Raw genomic sequence first — 18,896 nt, 5'->3', positions numbered from 1 at the left:
GGTCCCTACACTTCACTTGAACTGGTAAAATGTTCACCAATACAACTTATCACCAGTAGACTGTGGTAAGTTATAAATGTATGATGTAAAACCTAGTAACCACTAAAGCTACACAAGGGTATACACTCAAAAACACTACAGATAAAGCAAAATGGAATTCTAAAAACTTGTCCAAGTAGCCCACAGGAAGGCAGGAAACAAAAACAAAAAACAAATGGAACAGGTAAAAAATAACCCAAAACCGATACTTTACCCAGGTTTTGAAATCAACAGGAGATGCTATTGAGAAACTCAGCAGGCAATATAATCTCCATGGTTAAGAACATGGCTCAAAAGTCAGACTTCTACTCAAGCCTAGACATTACTACCTCCTAGCTGTGTGATCTTAGCAAGTTACTTAAGCTTTATGGGCTTCAATTTCCTCATCTATAACATAGGAATAAAGACGGTATCTACCTGCAGAAGGCTGTTGAGAGAATTTAATACATACAGAATTCTTAGCTTGGCACATAATAAGTACTCAATGCCGGTACATAATAAGTGCTCAAAAAATTATTTATATCAGAGACAAAATAAATATACTGCCAGACTCAGGACTCCAGGAACAGAGGAAGGCAGGGGTAAGCTAAGGTGATAAATATAGAGGGATTAAGTTAAAGCCTGCGCACAAAAGGACTCTGGTCTCTCTCTTCTACCGGCTCTAGAATACCTATAGTCAGGCAATCAGTGAGTCCTTCTAGAGAATGTCAACTCTAAAGAGGCCTAAAGGTGTTAAAATGCAAAGGTGCACAATAAAAAAAGCCAATAGCTGGATGGATGATGATGATGATGATGATGATGGGAGGGTAAAGGGTAAGTTAAAATTCAAATACACTCTAACAGGAAACCCAATTTCTGAAATTAACAAACCAAGAAAAAGCAATACACATTATATCAGAAATATGAAGCTAAACAGCAGAAGAAATGGCCCCCAAAAATAGAAGTCTACTGGGAATGGCACAAGACTGAGAGTGAGGAGAAAAAAGGAACAGGTTTCGTTGCTATTCTTGTAGGCCTTTTAGCACAATTTGACTATAGAACAAAATGTTAGCTATGATTCCATTTTCCCTCTAAACTCTTCTGTACTAGGGGGTGGGTGGGGTAAAATTAAAAAAATCCTACTGCTACTGCACTATAATTTTTGTTTTCTTTCACAGCAAGCTTGTATTTCTGTCATAATGGAGGGAAATCTAACTAAAAATTAAGTTATAAACAAAAGTAAAAACTAAAAAAAAATTTATTCTTCAATTCCAAACTTGATAAGCTCAAGAATTAGGAATTATCATACTTTCTCACAGCTTCTTTCCCAAAGACAGATGGGTCTTTACCGATTCCAATGTGCTAAAGTCTACCTATGGCCCCCCATCCAGTGCTTAAATTTCTTCTGCAGCATCCTAACAAGGTGGGCAGCAAGCTCAGGCAGGAACAGCTCTCAGATAGCTCTCTCCTGGGCAGTCAATCCCATCCACAGCACCTCTGCTTGGGAGCTCCTCTCTACTTGGGGTTAACTTTTGTTTCCCTATAGCTAACTTCTGTTCTCTACCTACTAGTTCTGTTTTGTTTTTTGGGTTTTTTTTTCCAAGGCAGGGTCTCGCTCTGTCGCCTAGGCAGATCCCAGCTCACTGCAACCTCCACATGCCGGGTTCAAGCGATTCTCCTGCCTCAGCCTCCCGAGTAGCTGGGATTACAGGCGCATGTCACCACACCAGGCTAATTTTTCTATTTTTAGTAGAGACGGAGCTTCACCATGTTGTCCCAGCTGGTCTCGAACTCCTGACCTCAAGTGATCGGTGAGCCTCGGCCTCTGAAAGTGCTGGGATTACAGGCATGAGCCACCGCGCCCAGCCAGTACCTACCAGTTCTGCTTCTACATCCTGGGCCATTTTTTCTCTCTTTCATACATCAACTTTACTAATAGTTGAAGTCAGCTATCATGCCTACCCAAAACTTCTCTTGGTAAAATTTGTTCCCTAATATGCTCAAATAAGGAACAGTTAAATCTATGATGCATGTATACTGTGCAATACTCTACAGACACAACTATTTAAAATAACGAGACACAGAGAAATATCCACTATATGCTAAGTGGAAAAGCAAGCTACAGAACAAAATATATTTATTTTTGTTTAAAAACATATTATGTGGATATATATATATTAATTATTTCCCACATAAAAAGATATAGATATCTTATAGATAGGATATATTCCACACTCTTTAACAGTGATTACCCTAAGAAGTAGACAAAGGGCTTTCATTTTTTACTTTGCATATTTATATATTCTTCTAATTTTTAAAAATATTTTTAAACGGCCAGGCGCGGTGGCTCATGACTGTAATCTTGGCATTTTGGGAAGCCAAGGCGGGCAGATCACCTGAGGTTGGGAGGTCAAGAGCGGCCTGGCCAGCATGGTGAAACCCCACCTCTACTAAAAATACAAAACTTAGCCGGGTGTGGTGGCCTGCTTCTGTAATCCCAGCTACTCAGGAGGCTGAGGCAGGAGAATCACTTGAATCTGGGAGGTGGAGGTTGCAGTGAGCCGAGATCGTGCCACTGCACTCCAGCCTGGGTGACAGAGCAAGACTCTACGTCTCAAAAAAATAAAAAAATTAAAAACTTTTAAATAATCAAGTACAGGTTTTGTGATTTTAAAATGTTAAAAATGTTGGAGGGAGGGGTTGAAAAATCTCTTACTTTATATCCTTTGACTAATAACACACTTCTGGAAGTCTACTGTAATGAGAACTCATACACCAAATGCCCTTTAGGTATCTCAGATGCTTGTTGGGACATCTCTCATTCATCCGACAAGTATCTGAATGGCTACTGTATATCAGGTACAACGCTAGAAGCTGAGAACATAGCAGTGAAATGGCACACAAGGTTCGTATTCAAACAGCACTTAAGATCTTACAGGGAAGATACTCTAACACAAATATTTGCAATAAACTAACATGAAAATAATAGGAGACATGCAACCATAATCTCAAACTTACCACTTCCCCCTCAAATCTTCCATTAATGAGTATCTTCAACCAAGCCAGAAACCTAAGAATCATCTTAACTTCTCCATTTCACTCACACCCCAATCAAATTAATGACTAAGTCCTCTTATTTCTACCATTTCTCACATCTGTCTAACTTGGCTCCTTTCTTACTGCAACACTCATCATCTCCAGCCTAGACCACAGCAGTTATCCTATGTTCACTCACTGTTGCCCCTTCAATCTCTTTTCTACTTGTTGGTTTGAAGATCTTTCTAAAATAAAAGCTCATCATGTGATTTTCCTGCCAGAATCTTTAATGACTTCACAGTACATACAAGCTAAGAATCAAATTCATGAGTATGGCAGACGAGGTTCTCCATGAGGACTTTGGTTTACCTTGGCTCTTGTCATACCGTATGGCCCATACCACAATCCAGCTATCCTGATATCTGTAGTTCCCCATTGTACCATACTTGTTTCAAGCTGATATGCCTTGGCCTGTGCAGTGCCCTCTGCTTGGAATATATCTGGCAAACATCTACTTATCTTACAAATTTAAAGTTATAAATTATCTGGCTGGGCGTGGCGGCTCACATCTGCAATCCTAGCACTTTGGGAGGCCGAGGCGAGCAGATCACCTGAGGTCAGTAGTTCAAGACCAGCCTGGCCAACATGGCGAAACCCTGTCTCTACTAAAAATACAAAAATCAGCCGGGCATGGTGGTATGCACCTGTAATTACAGCTACTCAGGAGGCTGAGGCAGGAGAATTGCCTGAACCCGGGAGGTGGAGGTTGCAGTGAGCCAAGATCGCACTACTGCATTCCAGCCTGGGCAACAGAGCAAGACTCTGTCTCAAAAAAATAAAATAAAATAAAGTTATAAATTATCTCATCTATGACGGCTTTTCTGACCATTATTCCCCTCCACTACAATTGATAACTTCCTTCTTTGTGCTTTCATCTCCACTAAATCTTAAATATAGTTCTTGTATAGGACATATAAAGGTTTAGTATATGTACCTATATGCAAATCCACCTCCCACTAATCATCTAGAATTTCTCATCTGTTTTTGTGTCCCCAGAGCCTAACATAGCACCTGGTACATAACTCATGGTCAACACCTGCTGAATGAATGAATGAATGAATATATAAGAAAAACTATGGCACAAAGACATTCACTAAACACTATGTAATCGAGGCAAAAAAAACAGAAAATGGTTAAGTAAATTATGGTTTATCAGACAATATATGGTCATTTAAAAAGTTGTTAAAGGCTACTCAAGCAGAAAAATGTCAAGACAGTATTACGAGGGAAAAGCAAAATACAGAATATAGCACAATTACAAACTATGCTTAAAAAAATCATATCTAGAAACTGAGCAGACATGGTGGCTCACACCTGTAATCCCAGCACTTTGGGAGGCTGAGGCGGGAGGATCGATTGAAGCCAGGAGTTCAAGACAAGCCTGAGCAACACAGCAAGACCCTGTCTCTATAAAAAAATTTTTAAAATTAGCCAGGCATGGTGGCGCACATCTGTAGACCTAGCTACGCAGGAGGATCACTTGAGCCTGGGATTTCAAGGTTGCAGTGAACTGTGATCATGCCTGTGACTAGCCACTGCACTCCAGCCTGGGCCACAGAGCAAGACCCTGTCTCAACAACAACAACAACAAAAATCTATACATACAAAGTAGTAGTATCTGGTTAGGAGGACTACAGAAAATACTAGTTATTTCTATTTTGTTTTATTTTCCATGATTTTCTAGAATAAGTATATATTACTATATAATAAAAACACACATATTTTTAATAGGTAAGAGTTCTTTTTTTTTTTTTTTTTTTTTAAGAGACAAGGTTTATTGTAACCCAGGCACTGGAGTGCAGTGGCACAATCATGGCTCATTACAGCCTAGAACTCCTGGGCTCAAGTGATTCTCCCACTTCAGCCTCCTAAGTAGCCAGGACTACAGATGTGCACCATACACCCAGCTAATGTTTTCACTTTTTGTAGAGATGAGGTCTCACTATGTTGGTCTCCTGGGCTCAAGGAATCCTCTCATCTCAGCCTCCCAAAGCACTGGGATTATAGGCATGAGCCAACGCATCTCCCCAGGAGTTCTAAAATTATATTGTGATGATGGTTGCACAACTCTGAATATATAAAAACCTGTGGCTTGTACACTCTAGATTTTATATTATGTGAAACACATACACACACACACACACACACACACACCCCTCTTAAAGCTGTTAAAAATATGTGTTTTTTTTTTAATTTTTTTGAAACAGAGTCTCGCTCTATCGCCCAAGCTAGAGTGCAGTGGCACAATCTCAGCTCACTGCAATCTCTGCCTCCCAGGTTCAAGAGATTCTCCTGCCTTAGCCTCCCAAGTAGCTGGGATTACAGGCACCCGCCACTGTGCCTGGCTAATTTTTGTATTTTTAGTAGAGACGGGGTTTCACCATGTTGGCCAGGCCAGTCTCAAACTCCTGACCTTAAGTGATCTACCCGCCTCAGCCTCCCAAAGTGCTGGGATTACAGGCGTGAACCACCGCGCCCCGCCCTATTTAAATCTTTATTGCAAGAACACAACAAAAAAGAAACAGAAAGGCAGTGGAAGGAACATAAGAGATCATCCAGGCCAGGGCTTCCTGGATTATTGGATATGAAAGAAAAGTTTTGGCCCAGGCCACCAGTACTTTACTAGCCAAACTTTACTGTGATTCAGGCCTCCTCCCAATCCAGTGCTTTATAATACCATTTAGACAAAAGGAGATAGACTTAACCTTGATCTGATTAGGTCCTTTGGTTGGCCCCAAGTTCATTTAAAAAAAATGCTGCCCAAAATAAAATTTTCTGAAGCAAATAGTTTCAGAGAGTAAGAGTGAAATCAATGGGAATTTATGTTACAGCAGATTTCAACTATTTTTACATTTGCTATAAAGCCTTAATAACTATATTTCATTGAAGGAATAGTCATACTTGTGATCACTAAAATTACTGGAATTCAGTAACCTGGACAAAATTGGACTTGATGACTTCCAAGCTTCTGTCCTAACCGAGAATTTTTATTCTAAATGAAAAGTCAATATCACAATTATACTACAATTACAATCTGAAAATATTTCATTTCAGTATTGAGAGATTCTCAGCGCCTGATACAGATCCATAATACAATGAATTTCTCCCAAGAAAGGTGCTTCAAAGACAGCATGGACTCAGGATCTACATAAACCACGATAAACTGTATTACTAATGGCTGAATATTTAAAAATCTAAGTATTAAAATATCTACAATGAGATCTGCAAATATATAGTCATCATTCATTCTCCTCATATTTAAATATTAATTTAAAAATGTCTTACCATAAAGAACACACTGGATGGATGTGTGCACTAATTATTTTAGCAATGCCTCTTGTCAAGAAATCCCAGATGACAATTCGGCCATCATTACAGCCAACTGCAAGCAGTGTGCCCCACCTGTTAAAGGTGCAAGTCAAAGCCATGCTGATACAATCCAAAGTTCCATCAGCTTCCTAAAAATTGAAACAAATACAAGAATAGAGACAACAATAGCCAGGCATCCAAATTATTTCCTAAAGGTTCTTTATCACCTGTGATACTTTTATTGAATACAAATTACACTGTATACCAAAATAATCTCTCTGTGTCTTCTTATATCTATTAAAATAGCCAAAATGAAGAAACATTTATTAAAGCTAACCATGGATTCTGGAAACAGATGTGATCAATCCCTTACATCACTACTATAACTTTGTATAAACTTTCTGGAGGGCAAATGGGCAAAATATAACAGAAGTATTTAAAAAGTCGTATCTATTGATGCAGTCATCGTAATTCCGGGAATTTATTCCAAGAATTTAAAACTAAAAGAATTTAAAGAAAAAGAATTTAAAAGAATTTTTTTAAATAATTAAAAAAAAAAAAAACCCTGGAATAGCCTACGATGCATAACATTAGAGAAGTCAAATTATTTCATATCAATACCAAGCTATTTAAAATAACCACAATGTCTATCCTCAAACATTCAAGTGTTACAAAATAGTTTTACACTTAAAAAAGTAAAGCACATCTATAGCATACATTTTGCTTTACTACGTAAAAACACTGATCAAAACAAGAAAAACACAAACCTATGATGGTGGTGTTTGTGAAAAATCCTTCAATGAAAGTTTTTCTTTTATTTAAAGGAAAATGAACTGTAAGATTACAACATCATGGTAAGATTTCTAGCCCACATTGCCTATTTCCTCCCTGATCAAAATTATACACTAGTTCCTTATTATAGCAAAAGATATATTATCACACTTAATGCTTCCCTGTCAAAACACAAGGATCAAAAAGTATTTTCTGTTCTAACATAAACACCCAAAAGTTAGTATGTTCCTAAAATCACCACAACACTATACTCTTACCTCTGGATAGTTCTGCCCAAAGGACTCTGCAACAAAGCAAAGAAAGAGTTGATGGCACATGTACCACATAGCAAGGATCATACAACTCACGAACAGTGTATAGCAGGGGCTGACAAAATGAAAGGGGGATATGATGCCCTTTCAGGCATTCCATGAGGCCACACAGATTTTCAAGATCCTGCTAAGATGACTTGTTTACTCTCATTATCTCAGAAGTATACAGATGAGTTTTCCTGAGACTATATGACCTGGGATATTGAAATAGAGTGAAGGCAGAAGCAGATGTGAGAAGTCCCCCAACTTCTATTCAGGCAAACATTGAAGAGATTTGTAAAAATGTCACAACAGTGGCATTTTCCTCACTAAATACTTAGTTCTTGAAAACAAAATAACTACTCACATAAACATGTAATGGATTTATTATGGTTATTTCTATATAATATGCTTTAAAAATATTATCTCAGTTTTAACTTCTAAATTGGTAAACACTGGTAGGTGTTTATGTAGATATCACCTACATAAACAAAAACTCTCTGGGGGTGCTCTACTTCTTAAAAGTATAATAGGATCCTGATATTAAAAAGTTTGAGAACTGCTGACATATCCAAGTTGGCAACAGTCTTTCTCCATCACACCTTTTGGGCATTTCACAATTTATTTCCAAATTTACTAACGTAAGAGCAAGGAGCCGGGCTCGGTGGCTCACGCCTGTAATCTCAGAACTTTGGGAGGCCAAGTTGTGGCAGATCACAAGGGAGTTCGAGACCAGCCTAGCCAACATCGTGAAACCCCGTGTCTACTAAAAATACAAAAATTAGCCAGGTGTGGTGGTGTGCACCTGTAATCCCAGCTACTCAGGAGGCTGAGGCAGGAGAATCACTTGAAGCTGGGAGGCGGAGGTTGCAGTGAGCTGAGATCATGCCACTGCACTCCAACCTGGGCAACAGAACAAGACTCTGTCTCAAAAAAAAAAAGTGCAAGGAAAGGCAAGAGTCAATTCATATCAGTCAAATTATCACAATTACTCTCTGAAACCTTGAAACCTTTATTAAAAGCAGCAATCACACCCCTTCCTGACTAATAACAGCATTTAGGTTGCAACAGCAAATAGCAGTTGATTAAACATGAAATTCTCTTTATTTCTTTGTTTTAGTTTTTTTGGGGTTTTTTTTTTTGTTTTTTTGAGATGGAGTCTCGCTGTGTCTCCCAGGCTGGAGTGCAGTGGTGCAATCTTGGCTCACCGCAACATCTGCTTCCCAAGTTCAAGCGCTTCTCCTGCCCCAGCATCCTGAGCAGCAGCTGAGATTACAGGCATGTGGCACCATGCCCAGCTAATTTTGTATTTTTAGTAGAGACAGTGTTTTACCATGTTGGCCAGGCTGGTCTCAAACTTCTGACCTCAAGGGATCCACCTGCCTCAGCTTCCCAAAGTGCTGAGATTACAGGCATGAGCCACCACGCCCGGCCTAGTCCTTACAAATTTATGTGTAAAGAGCCTGTGTGGTGGCTCACGCCTGTAATCCCAGCACTTTGGGAGGCCGAGATGGGTGGATCACCTGAGGTCGGGAGTTCAAAACCAATCTGACCAACATGGAGAAACCCTGTCTCTACTAAAAATACAAAATTAGCCAGGCGTGGTGGTGCATGCCTGTAATCCCAGCTACTCCGGAGGCTGAGGCAGGGGAATCTCTTGAACCTGGGAGGCAGAGGTTGCAGTGAGCCGAGATCGCACCATTGCACTCCAGCCTGGGCAACAAGAGGGAAACTCTGTCTCAAAAGAAGAATAATAAAAATAAAAATAAAAATAAACAAATTTATGTGTAAATGTGTTTATATGAGCAAGGAAAAAGGTATAAAAGGATAAACCCCACTTAAAATTTGGGATGGGGAGACTTTTTTTCTGTATGTGTACATATATATATATCCATATATATATTTATTTGTTTTGAGACAGAGTTTTCTCTTGTCTCCCAAGCTGGAGTGCAATGATGTCGGCTCCCTCCAACCTCTGCCTCGCAGGTTCAAGTGATTCTCCCGCCTCAGCCTCCTGAGTAGCTGGGATTACAGGCACGCGCTGCCATGCCCGACTAATTTTTGTATTTTTAGTAGAGATGGGGTTTCACCATGTTGACCAGGCTGGTCTTGAACTCCTGACCTCAGGTGATCCACCCACTCTGGCCTCCCAAAGTGCTGGGATTACAGGCGTGAGCCACCACACTCCACCTCAACTGCTTGTAAGTGCTTTTAGCTGGATTCCCATAGCTCATTCATTTATTGTGGTTCCATATTATACACAGTTACTTGTTTGTCTCTCCTCTTACATCTATTTACAAGGGCAAAAGTGGTATCTTATTTCAATGTTTTTCAAACAGTAGGACACAATCCACCATAAATGGATACATTAATTTAGTGAGTTGGAACAAATGTTTCAATAGATTAGAAAATATCGGCCAGGTGTAGTGGCTCACGCCTGTAATCTCAGCACTCTGGGAGGCCGAGGTGGGCAGATCACGAGGTCAGGAGTTTGAGACCAGCTGAGCCAACACGGTGAAACCCTGTCTCTACTAAAAATACAAAAAAAATTAGTTGGGCATGGTGGCATACGCCTGTAATCCCAGCTACTCGGGAGGCTGAGGCAGGAGAATTGCTTAAACCCAGGAGGCGGAGGTTGCAGTGAGCCAAGATCGCCAAGATCGTGCCAATGCACTCCAGCCTGGGCGACAGAAGCAAGACTCTGTCTAAAGAAAAAAAAAAAAAGAAAAGAAAGTATCAGAGGACACTGAACATAACAAGGATTAAATATAATTCTGAGAAACTTAGTTACACGTGTATGTATATGTAGTGAACTGTGATAGAATATATATTTCTTACTGTGATTTGTGGTAAAAATAAGTTTGACAAATAATCTTATTTAATTGTATCTCCAGTGCACACTGGTAAATACACAGCAGGGGCTCAAAAAGTGGTTGCAGAAGTAAAACTAGTGTCTACCTATGAGCCACTAGAGTAACCACATCAAAAATACATTGTCACTCATTTCCTTCATCTGATGTCCTTCGGTATGCTTCCACAATCACATTACTTCTGTTCCTTTCCCTTTATTTGTAATCATTAACTTTCTCACTTTAAAATGCAGAGCCATTTTCAGAGACTGTTATCTTTCGGACCCAGGCTTCTTTAATTTGTCTAACCTTCCAGTGCTAAATATTCCCTCCTGGCTGGGCACAGTGGCGCACACCTGTAATCCCAGCACTTTCAGAGGCCAAGGTGGGCAGATCACTTGAGGTCAGGAGTTCGTGACCAGCTTGGCCAACATGGTGAAACCCAGTCTGTACTAAAAATACAAAAAATATAGCCAGGTGTGGTGTTGGGTGCCTGTAATCCCAGCTACTCGGGAGGGCTGAAGTAGGAGAATCGGTTGAACCCGGGAAGCGCAAGTTGCTGTCAGCCGAGATTGTGCCACTGCACTCCAGCCTGGGCAACAGAGCAAGACTCCGTCTCAAAAGATAAATAAAAATAAATATTCCTTCCTAAGTTTTATCCTAATGAATCTTCTGTATCATTCAAGAAAAGCCTTTTGCAAGATCCTGCTAGTCTTTCAAAGTACTAGCGTTATCACCTTTCTTCCATCCTTAAGTTTTTAAAAATAAGGGTCAACCTTTTGCCCTTGTCTCCCACACCATTCTAAAATCATTGTAATCTGGCTTCTGTTCCAGCTGCTGAGGGGTCCCAAGCTGCCAAAGGACTAAACAGAGCAACCCATTCTCAGCCCTCAGACTCAACTGCTCTGACTGGCTTCTATGAAGACACCACACCAATCTGTACTCTCTTCTTCCTCTACACAGATTAACACATGGAAGACACTTGAAAATCTGCCTAGCTCAGAAGAAAGTACTTTATAACTGTTAGCTAACTTATTATCTCCACTTATTCCTCCTAACCTCTAACTACAGATTGTGTGCTTGGCAATTTTCTTTTCTCCCCCTCCCACTTTTTCCCTAGATCATGTCCTCTATTCACAAGGTTTCAATGAGCCCATCTGTAAGAATACAAATCTCTCCCATAAATCCAAACCTGTCTCCTGACCCCTAGGCCTCATTCAACATCTCCAAAGCTGTCTTTTTCCAATGTCCTTACACTTTATCAATAGCATCATTATTTGCTCTCATCATTTTTCATGTCACTCTCTTACTCATCAGCACTATATGCAATCTATTCTCAAATTTGTCATCCCTACCTCCTCAATGTCTTTTCTATTTCCTAGCTCAGGCCTTCCTTATCACTCATATAATCTACCCCTCCAAACTGGTTTTACACTCCTCCAAAACTCAACTCCACATCGCTGTCAGACAAACCTTACAGACTCATAGCTCTGATTGAGTTACTAAGTCAAAACCCTTCAAAGGATCTACCCTACCTTCCCTAAAAAGCCCAAACTTTTCAGCTAGGCATTCGAGAACCAACACAAAATAGATGGCACCTATCCCATCCCCTGGCATTCTCTTTATCCACAACCTGGCCAAGCAGGAAAGTTCTTTAGGTCTTCTCTCACTGATGCCTACTGAACATCCTTCCCATATTTTCATACTTCAGCCTGTTGATATTTTACCAACCTTAAAAATCCACTTAAGGCCGGACACTTTGGGAGGCTGAGGTGAGTGGATTGCTTGGGGCCAGGAGTTTGAGACTAGCCTGGCCAACACAGTGAAACCCCATCTCTGCTAAACATACAAAAATTAGCCAGGCATGGCAATGAGCACCTGTAGTACCAGCTACTCAGGAGGCTGAGGCACGAGAATCACTTGAACCCAGGAGATAGAGGTTGCAGTGAGCCAAGACTGTGCCACTGCACTCCAGCCTGGGCGACAGCACGAGACCACCTTAAAAAAAAAAAAAAAAGAGTCCACTTAAAACTCCAACTCCTCCACAGGTTTTGGGGGTTTGTTTTTCCTGGTTGAGTTCTTCCTTTGCCCCAAAGACATTCACTCTCTGTTCCAAACATTCTTAGCAACTGGTAACGACTTTTTCAGGCCTGCCTACATTCTGCAATATCCTACAGCTATTTTACATAATCACCTTAAACTCCCTGCTTAATGAAAAGCTCTTTAAGGGCAAAGACCATTTTTTATGTATCTTTGTAGCCCTTTTGACAATTAACACATCTTCTGATTTTTTTAAAGAGAAATCTAACCATTAGGAACAGCAAGTAGTGCAGAAGTCCTTGAAAACCTCAGCTACCCCTAGAATACCATGCTAAATGTCACCTAATGGAAGTCCAGGAGAAAGGACCTACAGTTTTTAAATAATATGGATAGGAGGTAAGGAGGCAATGGCTCAAAGTGAGGGTGACAAAAGACAACTCCCTCCGTATTTCACACCTCATTGTTTTACACATCGTCCCTAGTAAAGGACCTTAAACAGAAAAGTTAGGATAATTGGATTCCAGTGCCAACTATGCCATTTACTTGCTTAGTGCCTAGCCATTACCCTCTGAGCCTTTATTCATCTGTTCAATGAGAAGCTTCTACCAGAAGATCTCCAAGTCCCCTCCTTAGACATCTCTTTTCTACAAAAAGATTAACCTGTCCAGGCACCCAATTCCCTGACAAGTCTTCAAAGTTTCATCCCAAGCCTCACTTCTTCAAATTCCATCTCCAACAACTCTGGTCCTGTTTGCTCTGGGCTACTTCAACACCTGCGATCCTCATAATCAAAGCTAAGTCACAAACTGTCTGTCCCCATCACTCCATAACTGATATGAAAGTGGCCTCGGGAGGGGCAATGCAACCTACTTGGGCAGAAGGTGGGCTTCCTCCTCCCGCTGCTGTTCCACATCAGGTGTGCCCAATGATCCATAGCCGAACAGTGTCCCTAAGATTGCAGCCTGACTCCCCTCCCGCCTGGGTTCCCTCCTTTCCAGTACCCAACGTTTCTCTAAAACGCAGCCATAGCCCTTCTCACCCAGCAACTCGAGGTTCATCCCTGCGGACTGTGGCCGCCCGGTCTCAGCTCCGGCAACAACGCCTTCTCCCCCGCCGGCTTCAACAACTTGCGTCTAAGTGGTGGACGCCGCGAAGAGCCAGGCGCAAGCTCCGGAGACTTTCGGACTTAGAAGGCCCCGCGGCTTCCGCTTTCTTCCCCCGCCTTCCTTGTTCGTTTCAGGTGAGCTGCCCAAATATATGCCTGACCAAAATCAAGCATAAACTCCCTCGGAAACAATTAATTATGAACTTTGCTGAGGTACAACAATGTTATCGTCACTAGGGACTTTAAATAGCGCAAAGATTTAAGGCTATTTGCTCCGGGAACATGTAGGTGAGGTAGAAATTCCAGGCATACAGTTAACCTACTAGTTCTTGCCCTGTTGTGTGTTCAGCGGCGTTGTCCGGGCGGGCTACCTCAGACTCCGCAGGAAAGGTTCCGGATAAGTCCTACTAATGCAAGAAAGCAGGGAAGGTCGTCCCCTAGTTCTCGGGTGTGTGGCGCCGCTGACCTCACCAAGGCGCGTACTTACCCTGGATGTAGGCGGCGTTGCAGGGTGTTTCAGTCTCGTGAAAATTATTTCTCATTTGTAAAGATATGCCATTGATCCTACAGAAAGGTACGACAACATATGTTAGGCCTGTTTATGTTAAGATAATAAAAACCTTATTATCTAAGATTTTACCCTTTACCGGTGTTAACCGGGACGCTGTGAAAAAGACTGTGAAAAAGAATTGGAATGAGGGGTGGACTGAGTTTCCTGGAGCTCAATCATACGGAACTCCAATGAGATACCCAAAGCAATTAGAGAAGTCCAGTTACTGGTATCTAGGGAAAGAGCAAATTTTATATGAACAAATTCCTACTGTAAATGCTGTGGCTCATCAGAAAAAGGAAAGAACGTCAAAGGCTCGCTGCAGAAAATAGTACTCGGGCTAGGTCTCCGACAATGGAAAAATACACATACACTAGGTTATTAATTGCAGTATTGTCTGCAATTGCAAACTTTTGGAAACAATAATGAAACTTTTGAACTAGGGAGCCCAGCATTTTCATTTTGCCCAGGGCCCTGCAAATTCTGTAGCTAGTCCAGTACACCTCTACTTGACAAATTTGCAGAAAAAGAAGCCTCATTCACACAGTGCACCCTGTCTCTGGGCCCCAGTTGATTGCTCTTTCAGTAAGCACCTGACCTAAGCTCAACCCAATTAAATTCCTGTCCCAAGAATTTGGAATGGGAATTAAGTGGCCCCCACAATCTGACATATCGATTGAAGAGAGTAAGTGTGAATTAAGGAGCTATTTAAGGCTCCTAATAATAGATGGACACCATGGTAGTTGGCTGCAGGTTGCAGAATGAAGCAGAGGTCCAGAAACTAGTCAAAGATAATATTTGGTGTATCCAATTAGTTCCCAAGAACATGTCACATTAATGTCTTCTATTTCCATTATCCTTGGACCTTTATAAAGTATGCCTTTTGCAGCTGGGTGCGGTGGCTCACGCCTGTAATCCCAGCACTTTGGGAGGCCGAGGCAGGCTGATCACCTGAGGTCGGGAGTTCGAGACCAGCCTGATCAACATGGAGAAACCCTGTCTCTACTAAAAATACAAAATTAGTTGGGCGTGGTGGCTCATGCCTGTTATCCCAGCTACTAGGGAGGCTGAGGCAGGAGAATTGCTTGAACCCAGGAGGTGGAGGTTGCAGTGAGCCAAGATCGTGCCATTGCACTCCAGCCTGGGCGACAGCAGGACTTTGTCTCAAAATAAATAAATAAAATGAAAATAAAAATAGTGTTAGAAAACCCCTGAGAAATTTTCTTTTTTTTTTTTGAGAGGGAGTCTTGCTCTTGTCACCCAGGCTGGATTGCAGTGGCGCAGTCTCAACTCAGCACCCGGCCCCCTGAGGGATTTTCAGTACATCTTTTTCCTCACACCTCTCTTTCCCTTTTACCCCTCCAATCCTATTTGGACTTTCTTTTTTTTTCTTTTTCTTTTTTTTTTTTTTTTTGAGACAGAGTCTCACTCTGTCGTCCAGGCTGGAGTGCAGTGGCATGATCACAGCTCACTGCAGCTCGACCTCCAGGCTCAAGTGATTTTCCCACCTCAGTCCCCACAAGTAGCAGGGACTATAGGCAGGCACCAACATGCCCAGCTAATTGTATTTTTTGTAGAGACGGGGATTCACCATGTTGCCCAGGCTGGACTCGAACTCCTGGGCTCAAGCTATCTGCCCACATCGGCCCTGCAAAGTGCTGCCATTACAGGTGGTGAGTCACCATGCCTGGCCTTTTTTTTTTTAAAAAAAAAAAAGAAAGTTTAAATAACCTGTAAAAATTAGAGAGCAAACCATGGCACTTCAAAAACAGGGAAGTGATCTATTTGACAACGCCAGATCTCATCAGTAATCAGTAACGTGCAAATTAAGTCACAATTAAATATTTACAACCACAACGTTGACAAACTAAAAAGAGAGCACCCAAAATTCTTATAAGAGAATTATCTCAAGAGAATGTGAATCAGTACAACCACATCAGAAAACAATTTCTTGTTATGTAGTAAAAATGACCTTGTTTACATTTTTATACACTATGACCGGGAAATTCTACCTGTAGGTATATATTGTAGAAAAACTCTTGCACAAGTGTACCAGGAAACATGTACAATGGACATAGTACCATTGTTCATAATAGCAAAAAAAAATCACAAATAGCCCAAATATCAAAAACTGTAGAATGGCTATATCCTGATATATTCATATAATGAAATCAGCAATAAGCAGCTAATTGGCCCCCCTGCTACCTACCTTTCTTCTACTGAAACTCATTCTTTTCCAGTCACATTGGCACTGCCTTGCTATTTTATGAGCTTGCTAAGCACTTTATTCCTGCAGGAATGTAGCACTTTTGTTCCCTCTGCCTGAATCCCTCTTGTGTGTGTGTGTGTGTGTGTATGTGTGTGTGTGTGTGTGTGTGTGTGATGGAGTCTTGCTCTGTCACCCAAGCTGGAGTGCAGTGTTGCAGTCTCCACTCACTGCAACCTCCGCCTCTCGGGTTCAAGCGATTCTCCTGCCTCAGCCTCCCAAGTAGCTGGGATTACAGGCATGCCCCACCATGCCCAGCTAATTTTTGTATTTTTAGTAGAGACAGGGTTTCGCCGTGTTGGCCAGGCTGGTCTTGAACTCCTGACCTCAGGTGATCTGCCCACCTCAGCTTCCCAACGTGCTGGGATTACAGGCGTGAGCCGCTGCACCGGCCCCTACTTCATTTTCCTTCATGGTAGTTATCACCGCTTGTCCCATTATACATTGATTGATTTATTTGTTTCTTGATTGTCTCCCTTTTACAAGAGTATAAGCTCCTCAAAGGCCAGTACTTTGTCAATTTTATTCACAGATATACCATTGTGCCTAGAAAAGAAAGGGCATACAGGTGTTTTAATACGTATTTGTAAAATATTTGCAAAATAAATGAATCAGTATAATTAATGCAAATATTTTTTCAGACTGGCTTCAGAGACAGAGGCTTTCAGACTGGCTTAAGAAGTTAAAAATAATCCTTTTTATTCATTCTGCAGAAGATAAACAAATACATTGAGATGGTTGTCTCAAAACCTAAAAGCTGTTCTAGCTTTTTACAGTTATTTGGAAATAAAAATTAAACTTTTTTTGTACGAAACCCTCAGCAGTTTGTTGTGATTTCAGATTATATCTAAAGTGATCAACAGTAATACAATTTATGAGCCATTGTTATCTCTTACACTAATTATTCTTTTTTTAACTATATATATATATATATATTTAGAGATGGGGGTCTCCCTATGTGGCCCAGGCTGGTCTCGAACTCCTGGGCTCAAGTGATCCTCCCACCTCAGTCTCCCGAAGTGCTGAGATTACAGGCATGAGCCATCATGCCTGGCCTAGTTATGCTTCGTGACGTCATATAGTTATTTAAAATATGTCTTATGATTCTTGATAAATAAAAAGATTTATATTTTAGATGAGTAATAAGACCATTTACCAGTAGAAACCCTTGTTCTTTACATTGTATAATAGTATAGAAAAACATGGTAGAGAAGTCTGCCACTTAAAAAATAAAGCAGAGAGACGAGAATAAAATAATTATAAAAGACTACTTTTTGTACCACTTCATGACAAGAAATTTAAAAATCTAAAGGAAGCCAGGTATGGTGGCTCACACCTGCAATCGCAGTACTTAGGGAGGCTGAGGCAGGAAGATTACTTGAGCCCAGGAGTTCGAGACCAGCCTGGGAAAAATAGTGAGACCCTGTCCTAAAAAAGAATAAAAATGGCTGGGCACGGTGGCTCACGCCTGTAATCCCAGCACTTTGGGAGGCCGAGGCGGGCAGATCACGAGGTCAGGAGTTCGAGATCAGCCTGGCCAACATGGTGAAACCCCGTCTCTACTAAAAATACAAAAATTAGCTGGGCATGGGGGTGGGCGCCTGTAGTCCCAGCTACTTGGGAGGCTGAGGCAGGAGAATAGCTTGAACCTGGGAGGCAGAGATTGCAGTGAGCCAAGATCACACCACTACACTCCAGCCTGAGCGACAGAGCAAGACTGTCTCAAAAATAAAAATAAAAGAAACGATGTTAACCTTCTTTGAATTGCATTGTATCGAATGTTATTAATATATGTTCCACAATTGTATAAGACTCCTAAAATTCTAATATGTCTGGCATATGCAGTCAGTTGTAATTATGGTTAGTTTATTAAATTGTTGTAGGCCACAGAAATAACCAAAGTTTCTTGTTGATTATGACTTTTTTTTTTGAGATGGAGGAGTCTCACTCTGTCGCCCAGGCTGGAGCGCAGTGGCCTGATCTCACTGCAACCTCTGCCTCCCGGGTTCAAGTGATTCTCCTGCCTCAGCCTCCCAAGTAGCTGGGATTATAGGCATGCGCCACCATGCCTGGCTAACTTTTGTATTTTTAGTACAGACAGGGTTTCACCATGTTGGCCAAGCTGGTCTCAAACTCCTGACCTCAAAGGATACCCCCGCCTCGGCCTTCCAAAGTGCTAGGATTACAGACATGAGCCACCGTGCCCAGCAATTATGCCTTTATGCCCATTTTAAGTTGTTTCCATGGTTAATTGCTTAATTCTGGTGCAGTTTCTGAAAACTCCACAAGCAAATCCTAGAGTGTTGTGTCTTCAGGGAGGTTCATGAAAGGATGGAAAGGACACCGACAAGCACTCTTAAATACAGCTTTCTGGCTGGGTGCAGTGGCTCACACCTGTAATCCCAGCACTTTGGGAGGCCGAGGCGGGTGGATCACTTGAGGTCAGCCTGGCCCACATGGCGAAACCCCATCTCTCCTAAAAGTATAAAAATTAGCCAGGCATGGTGGCATGTGCCTGTAATCCCAGCTACTAGGGGGCTGAGGCAGGAGGATCACTTGAACCTGGGAGGTGGAGGTTGCA

At 41.5% G+C, this 18,896-nt stretch overlaps 1 protein-coding gene across 3 annotated transcripts in view; it reads right to left on the bottom strand.

Moving 5' to 3' along the window:
* RBBP5 (RB binding protein 5, histone lysine methyltransferase complex subunit) overlaps positions 1-13,842 on the bottom strand; it is a 36,031-nt gene extending 22,189 nt beyond the window's left edge. Inside the window, exons 1-3 of one of the 3 annotated variants that reach the window (XM_054466758.2) lie at positions 13,434-13,842; positions 7,473-7,498; positions 6,400-6,572 (exon numbers count right to left, since the gene is read on the bottom strand). In XM_054466758.2, coding sequence (XP_054322733.1) covers positions 6,400-6,572; positions 7,473-7,498; positions 13,434-13,452 — 218 coding nt within the window. In that variant the 5' untranslated portion in view covers positions 13,453-13,842. The remainder of the gene's footprint in view (positions 1-6,399; positions 6,573-7,472; positions 7,499-13,433) is intronic. The other 2 variants (XM_054466769.2, XM_063646782.1) reach the window with 2 other exon arrangements.
* Between the last annotated feature and the right edge of the window lie 5,054 nt (positions 13,843-18,896).

This window comes from Pongo pygmaeus, chromosome 1 (genome assembly GCF_028885625.2).
Source record: "Pongo pygmaeus isolate AG05252 chromosome 1, NHGRI_mPonPyg2-v2.0_pri, whole genome shotgun sequence".
Taxonomy (NCBI): Eukaryota; Metazoa; Chordata; class Mammalia; order Primates; family Hominidae; genus Pongo; species Pongo pygmaeus.
This window is presented reverse-complemented; position numbering and strand designations above follow the sequence as displayed.